General features: G+C 38.4%; 1 protein-coding gene across 1 annotated transcript in view; it reads left to right on the plus strand.

Annotated features, from left to right (window-relative positions):
* Positions 1-559: 559 nt before the first annotated feature.
* The window catches only part of LOC140139243 (scavenger receptor cysteine-rich domain-containing protein DMBT1-like), a 40,125-nt gene continuing 26,904 nt past the window's right edge, over positions 560-13,780 (plus strand). Inside the window, exons 1-5 of the mRNA XM_072161022.1 lie at positions 560-703; positions 817-1,011; positions 2,139-2,297; positions 9,880-10,063; positions 10,782-10,948. Coding sequence (XP_072017123.1) covers positions 858-1,011; positions 2,139-2,297; positions 9,880-10,063; positions 10,782-10,948 — 664 coding nt within the window. The 5' untranslated portion in view covers positions 560-703; positions 817-857. The remainder of the gene's footprint in view (positions 704-816; positions 1,012-2,138; positions 2,298-9,879; positions 10,064-10,781; positions 10,949-13,780) is intronic.

The raw sequence follows: 13,780 nt of genomic DNA on the forward strand, positions 1-13,780 counted from the left end.
TGTTGTGAAATGCGTTATCAAATGACAATCGTAGTGTTATTTAATCATTACAGAGGTACCGGCCAAACAACCTGCTACAACCGTTCCTCCAAAACCTGCTACAACCGTACCACCAAAACCTGCTACAACCGTACCACCAAAACCGGCTACAACCGTACCACCTAAACCGGCTACAACCGTACCGCCTAAACCTGCTACAACCGTACCGCCAAAACCTGCTACAACCGTACCGCCAAAACCTGCTACAACCGTACCACCTAAACCTGCTACAACCGTACCGCCAAAACCTGCTACAACCGTACCACCAAAACCTGCTACAACCGTACCACCAAAACCTGCTACAACCGTACCACCTAAACCTGCTACAACCGTACCGCCTAAACCTGCTACAACCGTACCGCCAAAACCTGCTACAACCGTACCACCAAAACCTGCTACAACCGTACCACCAAAACCTGCTACAACCGTACCACCTAAACCTGCTACAACCGTACCACCTAAACCTGCTACAACCGTACCGCCAAAACCTGCGTACCGCCAAAACCTGCTACAACCGTACCGCCAAAACCTGCTACAACCGTACCGCCAAAACCTGCTACAACCGTACCACCAAAACCTGCTACAACCGTACCACCAAAACCTGCTACAACCGTACCACCAAAACCTGCTACAACAGTACCACCTAAACCTGCTACAACCGAAGGTTAGTTTGATATAGGCTATATCATTTAATTACCTCTTCATATTAAAACATGATTGCCTTGGTTTTTGTTGTATTGTTAAAACCAATGTTACGAAATGTTTTTACAATTTCAGAGCACACGATACTTGGGCACCCGCAGAGCGCAAATGAAGACATGTTCAAATTGGTTGCTGGTTTCGACAAAAATGAGGGGAGAGTAATGTATCACGACGGCGAGAGATGGGTTTATTTCTACCAAGATACGTTTAGCCTCAACGAAGGCAAAGTAAGCTGCAGACAACTTGGCCTGCCAGAAGCGACGGACGCAGGTACTAAGAGGGATGTCGAGTGTAAAATCGTGTAACAACGCTTTTAAATACGGAAAACACCTTAATGCAACAATTTATGTCCTATTGGAAAACGTTGACACGCGATTTCGCAGTCCTTTGTGTATATAGCTAAGACTAAAGAACTACTTAGAGGTATAATCAGTGATTGGTTCTACTTTCTTCCTTCATGTAATTTCCGCATTAAGGCGGGTTGGAGGAGAGCATGCACTCAAATATTGAAACAATTAAAGCTGACACAAGGAGAACGGTAGGCCTATGGCTTCTATTAAGTGATATCATTGATATTTTTCTGTGGAGAGGGACAATGATCAAATTTTTATTTTGATAAATTAGTGGCCTTAACTCAAGAACCGCAAGACCTGTAGAAATACAAAAGCAATTATTTATTTCCTTGACTAATATCATAAAAGATCTTATGGAAAAATAATAATATTAAGACGTTTTTTAGTTAAATGGCAAAACTGCAAAAATGTGATTCTTGTAATCCCACTCGCATTAACGGGCCATTTCGTGATTTTAGCATCCTATGTTTAGGTTAGGTTTCAATAGATATCAACGAAAAAACTCATTTCCAAAATTGCAGTTGATTTGAACATTGAATTTGACGTCGATAGCCTGAAAATATGAATTGGACTATGTATTTGTAAAACGACCGAATTTGCAAGAAATGTTTAAATGCACACAAATATTTCGCAGTCCTAGGTTTCTGATGAAAATCTCCACAGTTTTGGAATAAGTTGAGGGTGGAGGCTGTGGATCACGAAGTGTCCCTTTAAAGGCTTATACAGCTTTATTCGGTAAGATCTATTATCCGTCATTCATATCATGCGCTCTTCGATACCCAGAACCAATCAGAATAAACGTTAGAAAAACACGAACCGTGCATTAATTGTGTATAATGCACAGGCGTGCACTTCGCGTAATACGTGCAGTGCTTTCGGACGCATTCATTTTTTGCGGGTTGATGCATTTACATGTATTTTCCAACATTTTTGGTGTCAATTTTGTTTGATTGATTGATTGATTGATTGATTGATTGATTGATTGATTGATTGATTGATTGATTGATTGATTGATTGATTGGTTGATTGACTGATTGAATACAGGAATCTCCAGTTTTTATGGCCACTTGCCTTACATGACCAAGACAAATAATTTCAAACTCACCTGCACGGGAGACGAAACCACCGCAACTGACTGTGAAAGAACTGAGGCTGGTAGTGCTGATTATGCTTATGAAACAGTGTTCCTGAAATGCAGAAATGGTAAGGCCATTTTGTTCCGAACTGATAGTCAAGTGTCAAATTTTACTTGGCTAATCACAGCATAAACGGACCTTTGACCCTGAGCTATCTAAGATCTATTTGGAATTTGTAAACCACCGAGGAACTGGTTTTAAAATACTTTCATCTTTTAAGGTGGAATACCAGGGATTACAGCATCTCAGTAACCATATATCACAGCAACTTCATACTATCACCAGCTAGGAAGCATATGACAAGAAGTACTTTCCCATATTTTTTTGCATATTTAATTAGCGTTAATGACATATTTTTTGAAAAAAAATGTAGCTCAACTTCTGAACATGCTACAAAGTTGTTTGAGGTGTCAAATTAAAGCTCTTTCAAAGCTCTGTGTTTTCAACCTATTTGCAGATACTTAGGGGGTTGAGGTCATGATACTATTTGAGAAAAGCAATATATGACTAGTGACCCTTCTGCATTTTACTGAAACTGATAAAAAAGTGATTTCTTATCTGAACTCAAGTTATGTCCAAAACATAGCTTAGGCTTAGTTTTGCTTCCACATTTTTTTGAAAATGCATTTTCGGTAAAATGAAATAGGAGAAAATCTACTTTAAAGTTTTAGTGTTGAAATATGAATATTAATTAGTTAATTAGCATAATATTATGATTAGAAATTATTATTTTTACTGACATATCACTTGTACTTTATATATGCAACAATTTGTTCTGTTCCATTGATATATTTTGGTCTGTAATTAATTTCTTTTAGTTGATTAATTTAATACCACTGTTTGAAAACAATAGAATACATTTGCAATGTGCGATTTGTATCAAATAAAAAGTAAAAGAAATCTGAATGTTTAAGTAATATCATAAGAGAAGTTCCAGAAATTGCTTTTTTAGCACCCAATCCCTGGTATTCAACCTTAACCATTAACGCCTGGATGACGTAAAACGTTTAATGATTTGCATAAGACTGAGCAAGCGCCAACGTTTTCAGAATGCTGTAGCTCGTCTAAGTGGTTGGTGCACGAAAGCATGATAACATCCAGCCTATTCTCCGTATAGGTTGCATGACTTCCAGTGCGAATGGTGCAGAAGCGCATACATTCAACCTGTTAGTCTACAAATCCACGAATGGTCTTGGTCCGGCAAGGTAGCAACACGTTTATGACCTACTCACCCGTACACCCCATCACGCTCATTGCGTGTAAGCTTTCTCAAACCACTGTAAATCCCTATAGCTGGGCAGATTGTTACCACAATTGTGCATTTGGTGATACAAGCACCAAAATTGGCACACATGCTTCTGTTGGGTCACTAAATACAAAAATAACGTTAGCCAAATTAAAATCCAAGATGGCCGCCATTTTTCAAGATGGCCGCCATCGAATGATAGGTATTGATGTTGTGGTGGATAAAGTTGCAAAACAAGCACAAAAAATTGGATATAACTGTTCTTTGGGCCTTCCTATGGGTCAATAATAACATATCAGCCACTTAAAAATCCAAGATGGCCGCCATTTTTAAAGATGGCCGCCATCGAAGGCCAAATATTGATATAACTGAAGATCAAAAGGATATACAAGGACCAACATGAGACATGAACATCCCTTCGGGTCCATCATCATGAATATTACAAATAATCATTAGCCACTTGATAATTCAAGATGGCGGCCACCATTTTTCAAAATGGCCGTCACAATGTGACACATACAATGTATGCATAATCATATTACAAAGTATCTAAGGGTCATACAGAACCAAATGTTGCAGTTCATATCTCCCTTGAACCTATCGAGACAAGAATCAACAACTTGTATCTACAAGGTGGGTCCCATTTTCAAGATGGCTATCATTATCAAGATGGCCGCCATTTTCAAGATGGCCGACACCATGCATCACAGCTTAGAAGTAAGCAGTTTGGAGTTAGTATCACATCACTCTTGCCGCTGCTTCGGGATCAAGCCCATTCTGTTGCCACTATCAAGCATGGCATGGAAGTTAGAGACACGGTGGCATTATTGAATCCAGGACTGTCATTGCTGCACACCAACCACTCGCTACATTAGCCAAGCAGATTCAATGGTCCTGGCCTGAGAATTACGGTGAATACAAGTTTGTGATAATTTTCCAAGGATTACACATCGAGATGGCTGCATTCCGATCGATTGGATCTCTTTTTAAAGATAGTGGTTGAACAAGTGTACTTCCTAAAGCTGGGGTGGCATCGCCTGGTACTTCAGGGTCTTTCTTGTCAGCTTCAAGCATCACAAGAACGTGCCAAGCACATCAGATAACAGCTGTTGGTCTTTATAGGCTGATGAAGATAGCGTACAATAACTATATACTCTATTTTAACACTTGAGAACAGCAAAGACGTTATCACTTTTGGAGACTGGCAAGAGGGAAATGTCAGAGCCCGCAATTCCAATTCTGGTATCTCATTTTCGTCACGGAACTCACTATTCTGGCACTGATACGTTCATTCAGAGAAACAAACTTTGCTTTGCACTGTGAGGCTTTGTCTGGACAGTACTGAGGCCGTAATTCTTTGCTAACAATAACTTCAATTATGCACATTGGATACAATTTATGAAAGGGATATGATGAGCAACGCCATCCTGAGGTAGCCAATGAGTTTCGGAATGGAAATCATATCGGAACTTCTCAGCAATGGCTATAGATGAAGCTCATGAACAAGTCAATGCTGTTATTGAAGGTGACGGGGAGCAATTGGTGTGACAGATGATCCATCAGCCCTCAGAAGGTGGATGGTTGCTGACACTGAAGTCATGGTTTCTGAATATGAAGCAACATCTGAGGCTAAATATGCAACAGTAAAAACCAACCACCATGAGCAAACAAAGAAAGTACAACAAGAGTTCCTTGACAAAGCTTGGAACCAAACCAAAGTTCTTCAAGAAAATGGGCAATCCTTTCCAGGAGGAGTCAATTGACTGGCTCTAAACATAAAGGACATTGCACAACCTAGTGTTCATGAACTACTTGGCAAACATTATAAAGGAGCACTGAGAGATTTTGTGAGTTTATGAATCGACTAAAGAGCCAAGAACAAGACTTGTTCTATACATCCCATCACAAAGAACACAGTTAGCTTCTTCACTCAAGAACGTGCCGCCACTGATTCCAAGCAGAAAGCCAGACTGTAATCTCGTCTTACAGCTCTTCATATCATGCCAAAGTAGGCAGTGTCATATAAACGAGTTCTTCAAATATGAAAACCTCGCTGAGTGACAACGGCAAGCTATACACGTGCCCGAAATCTGACCTTACTGACATTCTTCTATCTCAAGTGGAGTTACCAGACAAAGAACCAGAAGTAGAGGCTATCGTTGTTGATGGATCAGCATTGATAAACTGCATCAACAACATTTGAAGTATATGCCAGAGTAACTGTCATCCCATATATGTACAAGCACTGTCTGCCAAGTACAAGATAACAGACAATGTCTTTGACGTGTACCTGCCATCAAGCTTAAAGTCTGAAATAAGATTGAAGCGAGAAACAGTAGCCAGAAGACGGTGACAGGATGCGTGGTGCTGAGAACAGTACAGAACTCTTCCATTTCCTTGCAGACAAAATCCCCGACATGATACAGTCGATCCGGTAGTCGTAACTAAAGAGGAACTTGCCCTCAGTAATAATGTGATCATCACTTTGGACGATATTTGTCAATGTAGCCACAAAGAGGCAGATACGCGTATGTTTGTATACGCCAGGCATGCGGTAAAGAAAGGCAAAAAAGTCCTTATGATAAAGGCAAATGATACTGATGTTGTCGTCATTGCAATATCTACCCTGCCATCCTTGCAAGAACTTGGCCTGCAGAAGTTGTGGTTTGCCTTTGGTCAATGATCATATCTGAAAAGACTAATGGAATGCTCTTTGTTCACGCCTAGTGGTTGTGACATGCCTTCCGTGGTAAAGCAAAGCCTGGTAAACATGGAATGTGCATATAAATGGGGTATCAATTGTTTTCTCGAAACTAAGTAATATCTGCCAACACTTGATGCTGCTGCTCTTGAGACAGGTTTGTAGTCACAATGTATGACAGGTCCAGCACTGCTACAAGAGTGAGTGATGCACGGTTGGAACTCTTTGCTCGTAAGCAGAGATCACTTGATTCGATACCACCTACTCGAACTGCACTGGCAAGCTGGCTGCCTACCGTACCAGGCAGGTATGATTTGGAGTCAATCAACAGTATCCCAGCCAGATAATTGGGGCTGGACACAGGAAGCTGATATTATATTTGTAAGATCTTCTGGAGTACCCTTCCTCCTATTGGCCAAGAACTAACAAAATGTGGATGTACTACGGAATGTCGTGGACGATGCAAGTGTTACAAATATGGTACACCACAGTGCTCATGTTCATGCCAGGACTGATGAGAACAAGTTTTATTACATTTATGTTAAAATACAGATTTGTAAGCATCAAGGGTACACTAATATGTCAAGCCAGATCACAATTCATATCATCAGGCTCTTCAATAATAATTATTATTATGACACTACTTATACATGTATATTGATGATTTGTTCTTGATAAATATTGATGATTTGTTCTTGATAAATGACCAAATGAGAGGATAACTGTAGCTTCACTGTATGACCATTTGCTCCTTGTAACATTAATATTTGTTATTCAATGGCGGCCATCTTGAATAAAATGGCGGCCATCTTGGATTTTTAAGTGGTTTTTATGTCTATATTACAAGATACACAAGGAGAGGGTAACTGCAACTTTTGGTGGTTGTATGACCAATTAAATGTTGTAACACCAATATATGTCATTCAGTGGCGACCATCTACGAGGAAATAGCCGCCATCTTGAAAAATACAGTCGCCATCTTGGATTTTTTAAGTGTTTTATATTTCTGCTTGATAAGTGACACAAAGAAAGGTTAGTTGCAACTTTTGGAGCTTGTATGACCAATAAATTCTTTGTAACATTAATATGTGTCATTCAGTGGCGGCCATCTTGAAAAAATGGCGGCCATGTTGGATTTTAATTTGGCTAACGTTGTTTTTGTATAAAGTGACCCAAAAGGATTGTCTGTACCAATTTTGGTGCTTGTATCACTAAATGCACAATTGTGGCCATATAAGTCAATAATCTGCCCAGCTACTAGCGGAGCACATAGGATTGGATCATCACATGCTGACGTAGCTATTGGTTGCAACTCCTATAGAATGGAATTTGATTTACGAGAAAACACCAGGAGATCCATCAGTGTTCATTGTCTTTAAACCACTCTAAAGACCTGTCTTTTTAATTTTTAACACCTTTTATTGCATTGTTTCATAATTTTTCACTTGTTCAGTCACTTCTTCATATTTCTCAGTAATTCACTCTGAGGATGGTTATAATGACTAACAAAAATATCTGGTGCGGTGTAAGGCGTTCGAAATCCAATATTGCTAGGGCCAAGGTCTGTCACGTTGAAAGATCTTATAATAACGATGCAATTGCCCTCAGATACAATTTCACTTGTAATATGAGTCCTTTATGATTTGTTTGTCACGGAGGTGACCATGTTACCAGGTTGTCATCCCGGGGGGGCACTCAATTTTTTTTGGTAGGGTGTGCCACCGCCAGTTTCGAACTTGAGGTCTAAGGAACTGATCGGCCGGTCAAAAAGGGGGGGGTCTGGGGAACTGATCGGCCGGTCAAAAAGGGGGGTCTGGGGAACTGTTTGGCCGGCCAAAAGGGGGGTCTTGGGAACTGATCAGCCACCAAAATCTGACAAATCTCGGCAACTAAACCATGCAGGCCAAACTAGGGTTCAATTTTGTTGCGTTTTTGCCACAGATTTTTGAAGGAATCGATTTCACTTTGAATTGTGAAAAATTCCCTTTGAAGTTTTTGGGCTCGCAAAAGTAGCTTTTGGGCTTGAAATAGTAGGACAGAAAACACGCCTATGAGAGCGGAAATCGATGATATGAGGGTCTATGGAACGGCTAGAAAAATCGGGGCTTCAGAGCGGGCAATCAATGAATTCAGAGGGTCTAAGGAACGGCTAGTGGCTCTGAAAAAGGGGGTCGTCGCCGCGGCACATACCCGTATAGCTGGGAAATGTGAGTCCCCCCCGGGGTTGTCATAGCAGAGGTGTCAATGAGGTCTCATAAAGCGACCATGGCATGCTGCAGTTACTGTCCGTTTTCCTATACACAATACACAGTGCTCTTTCCCATTGACGCGTGACCTCTACAAATAGCCCTACGTTCAAAGTATGGGGATATGACAAGTTAACGTCGCTGTGTGAAAAATAACCGGCCAATATTAAAAGTACTATTCTAAAGTTCTAGAAAATATAGTTTTTAACATGTCCTAAATTTTTAGCTAATTTAGATGTTTGGAAATATTCGTACTTTGGTGTTTTAGTTAATGTTATAGGTAATAGTACATTGCCTAGTTAACGTCGCTGTGTGAAAAATAACCGGCCAATATTAAAAGTACTCTTCTAAAATTCTAGACAATATAGTTTTGTAACATGTCCTAAATTTTTAGCTAATTTAGATGTTTGGAAATATTCGTACTTTGGTGTTTTAGGAAGGATATGTAAACGACAGATAACACCAAAAATATGAAGAAATTATTTCCAAACCGTGTTAAGTCAACAATCATTATGTTGCTCATTTTCAAGAATGCTGGTTTACAAAAAAGCAGGCAATTGTCTCATTTCGTGAACAAAGCTACACATACCATTGTTTCCTTTCGTTTCCTTTATAATCGGTTACCCAACTGAAGCTATGAATACCAGCTTTATTGTGATATCGCACATGAAAACAGTCACTTGTGCACAACCAGAGAAGATCCGATTTAATCAGTTGAGCTGTTTCAATGAGTGTTATCTTGGTTTAATAGCTTTTAATGGGGTTAAGTCCTGCAAAGGTCGAGATGAATTCTACTGTAGACATGACTGCATCATGGTGAACAAGTTAGGTCAGATAGTTATGACCTGCGAACTGGGCTAATGAGTGATGGGAAAGAGCTGTGATATTATTATATAAGCCACCAGCTATGCCCTAACCAGAGGATGATTTAAGGAAGCCCCATCATGCACTGCAAAAGTGTTATCACTAGAGTTTCAACTGCCATTTTACTTTTCAAATCCCATTGAACTCTGTGCAAAACATGTTGTTTTAGAATTGTGCGTGTGTCATTATTACTTGGTCGATTTCAGAACAAAAGTGATGTGTGTTTAAAGGATAATTCACACCTTCTGTAGATAACATAAAATGTGAAATCGACTAGCATCTTCACAGCGTTTTTTAAGTAAATATAACTGTACAAATTCAAATTAAACCATGCACGTGCAGTACGTCTATATGCAGTGGGCGAGTAGTGGTGTCATGTTCGCTCACACAGCTATGCTAACCGCAAGTAACATAGTGGAATGTTGGGAAGTGCTTAAATCATCCTCTGTGCCCTAACTGTCCTTTTTGTAGACTTTGCTTTGCTTGTTCCGTTCCAATTGCCAGTAATATTACAAGCGTCTCTGTCAAGTAGTTTAGGGGAACTACAGTGCACATAATATAATAGTGTTGCTATACGTCTTCCTTACTCTAGGTATTGGAGAGCCTACAGGAGAGGAAGGACAGCATGTTCTTGTCGGGGGTGATAGCTACGAAGGGAGACTGTATGTTTACTCTGGTGGATCGTGGAAAGGATATTGTGATGAAAATATCATGGATTATATGACTGGTGGAAGTTATAACATGAATAATGGTCGCGTTTTCTGCAATGATGCAGGGTAAGAGGTAGTGCAATAATTATGTGTACCCCCAAGTGGTAAATTATAGGGGGCAACGGTTTTGTGGTAGGAATATCGGAATATTCCTCGGTTCCAAAGCACAATGTTTAGATATATCACAATATTCTCAAAACTGATGCGTAGTCATTAACCTCTAAACAAATGACACAAATTTGTCATGAAAGGCCAGTGAACATGTTGACTTATCTGCATCTCTATTTTGATTATTTTGACAACTCTTTGTTATTGCTCAGTCATTGTTTTACCCGTGGCCACTCAAATATCACAGTGTACGCATGCGTGACCAATTTTTTTTGAAACACCCCCTAAACGAGTTTTACCCTACCAGCAAATTTAGCTCCTTAATAAGGTAATTTAATATAGAATTTACCCCCTAATGAGTTTTTGGCTGGTAAAAATGCAACAAATGTACCCTTTTTGGACTCGTAATTTACCTAAACAAGTTGTTCAGATTCAGAAAACTACCCTTATTCTTGAAAATCAGTGTTTTAGACCCTAAATGCGTCACGCGCGTAACTTGCCTTGTCTAAAAAACACCCCTTTTTACTTGTTTTTTGGTCACGCATCCGTACAGACCATTTATGTGAGTGGCCCCCCTTTGTTGTTTTATTAGGCTAGGAAAGAACACGATGACCACATTACACTACTAATTACTATTATTATATGCAATAGTAACACGTAATCATATATTTTGTAGGTTTCAGGGAGCTGTCAATAAATACGGCTATTATGGAAGCGATTATGATACAGAAAAAAATAAAATCAAGTACACATGCAACGGTTTTGAAGACTCCATTACAGACTGCCCACAAGAGGACATCTCCAGTGGCTGCTATGGTATGGCTGCACTGACGTGCCAACCAAGTACGGATAAGTATTAATGATTTCTCTATCTATGGCTGGTCGTTTCATCCTAATCTGTAAAATGGTATTCATTTTATAGACTGCGCACAAAAAGTACCCTGTGACATATAAAGTCCCAAATTATTGATAATTTGCAATATTCCTAAAAAATATTGTAGAAAATAACTAAAAGACGAACATTATTACTTGTTATATTGGACGAGATCCAGAAGTTCTTTAAAAAACGTCAGAGTTTGTCATCACTCACATTTCTATAGATGAGAGGATGTTGATCCAAAGAGCTTATGGATGGATCTCATCTATCACAATGAACAGTAACAATGCCTATTCACTAAAAGATGTTCCTCTATTGTGTTAGAAAGGTTACAAAGTTCTAGCACACATTCCTAAATGTTTTGATACATTATATGATATTTTTGCATGTTTAATTTCATAGGTTTTAATTAACCTACTAATTCCATATTTGGTGAAAATACTATATAAATATTATTCTTATATTATCCCGAGTTAGTACATGTAGCAGATTGCTTATTAAACAAAATTGTTTTGAAGATTTTCTAACTCTACACATATTTTCCAAAATGAGATTTTTGGATATATATGTGTCTATTGAAATGAAGAATCATGATCAATAATTAGAAATATGATTTTATATTTCCCAGTTAATTTATTAGAGATTAATTGTCTTAATTAATGAACACAAGAGGGATACATGATGTTTTAACAGTACAAAATGTTATACATGAAGTTATTAATTATCTTCATGGAGTCATCAACCTCCTCAAGGCTTTATAATAACAAAAGAGGATGCAAACGTCATGTCCTTCCCAAATTTCCTAGTAATGGAAAGGTTCCAAAAAATGAAGAAACACAATAGATGGCAGTGGACCACAATTGTTCTTCCTCGCCAACTTGACCATCTTGGAAATTCAATGTGATGAATATTAATTACAACTATGATTGGTTAAGGAAATAGATTATCTTACTTTTGGGATTGCCTATTGGTTAAAAAACTTATTTTACAAGATTTTACGGTGATCTTTTATTAATGTTAACTGTATATAGTTATAGACATTTTCCTAAACCAAATCAGTCCGGTACAAGACCAGTCCAGTGTTAGAACAAGTTGAAGAAGTTGGATCTATACTTGTGATATGCAAGTCTTCTAAGAAATAAAACTATGTTTATATATATATATATTTAACACAACTTGGCTGTGTAATGGAATCTTGATAAACTCTGTCTCAAACTTCATGTTTATATACCAGTTATAAGTGTGAACTTTATTGCCTCTATCGCTTGGGCAAGTTATTAATCGATGAGAAACTACCTTCTGATCGTCACATACCCGGAGACTTGAAACAAAATGTATTTCTTAAAGACACTGAAAATATCACAACAGAAAGCACTCGATAGATGTAAAGTTTTGTTCTGCGTATATTGAACTTATAACAATAAGAATTGAAAAATATCTAAATTTGAAACTCTATTTTTCGTTCAAATGCGTATTGATTAAAGATTTATTAAGGGCTGGGGTATGAGCGACCTTGAAGTTCCGGTATCTGGAGAGGGGAAGCAATGAGTTACCCCAAATCACAGCGGCAGGTAGTGACTGGGCCGCCGAGTGCTAATATATATTTATTTTGGAAGGTTCGTGTTTGTTTTAAATTTTGGGGCGTTTTTCTAAAATTGGATATTTTTGGTCATATTTCAAAAAAGCGACATGCCAAAGACAACTCTTTGGGCACATAGTTTGTTATTGTTATTGCAGTTCTTTTCCACATACCTACGTTAACATTCGATTGGGTGATTTACTAATATTATATATTTTATGACTGCAATTTGGCGTTTTCAATGCGTTTTACACGTATCATGAAATTAACGCAAATATCTAGTCACGCTGCTTTTAGAATTTTTACCTGATCGTCGGCTTTTGCAGGCAACAGAATGCAGATTGGCTCACGATAGATGTCGTATTCCTCTATGTGGTTCACTCATTGATAAAATGAGTTTGCGTTCCTTGTAACAACACACACATTGCCGTCTGGAAACCGGGTCTGGTACTGATTTTGGGACAGCCAATAGACTTCAGCGCCGTATCAAATCTCATAAAACCACACGACTGACGACTATGTGTTTATGTTTCCCGCACGAAAGCTTGTGTCTACATCTATTACTATACTTCTTTGGAAACGTTGACCTTTGACCATTCTTTGTGTAACGCCCTGATATGACCTTGATATGTTCGCTTGATTGGGTACGTTATAGCATCCATTTCATTCATTGTTAGGACTTGGTCAGTAGATAATACTTGCAGGGATACAATAGTTTAACATGGTGTGTGAGCATGGTGAAAGACTCATTATTGATTAGGCGCGGACATATTAAAGGCACAGGTCCTTTGCGTGTATAGCAGAAAATTATAATAGAATGTGTGAATAGAATGTTTGGAATTTTGCAACTAAAATACTAACTGCATTCTGCATTATGTATTTATTTATTTATTTAGGCCTATGCCTATTTATTTATTTACTGACTTATTTATTTATTTTATTTATTTGGTATATTAGTTAGTAGGCCTAGTTAGTAATATTCCATGATAGGCCTACGTCGGTTTATTATTGATTGTTGATAACTTGACAACTTGATTGATTGATCGATTGATAGTCATTTCACATTATATTCCTAGTTTATAGGCCAATTTGAATAACATCGTACATTAGATAAATAGACCTATCAGTATTGATTTATTCTATTCAGCAATATCAAGGATTACTATCAAACTTCTCATAGCTGATTGTCAGTTGGCTCAGTGGTAACGTAGTAGGTTTT

This window comes from Amphiura filiformis, chromosome 18 (genome assembly GCF_039555335.1).
Source record: "Amphiura filiformis chromosome 18, Afil_fr2py, whole genome shotgun sequence".
In the NCBI taxonomy this organism is placed as follows: Eukaryota; Metazoa; Echinodermata; class Ophiuroidea; order Amphilepidida; family Amphiuridae; genus Amphiura; species Amphiura filiformis.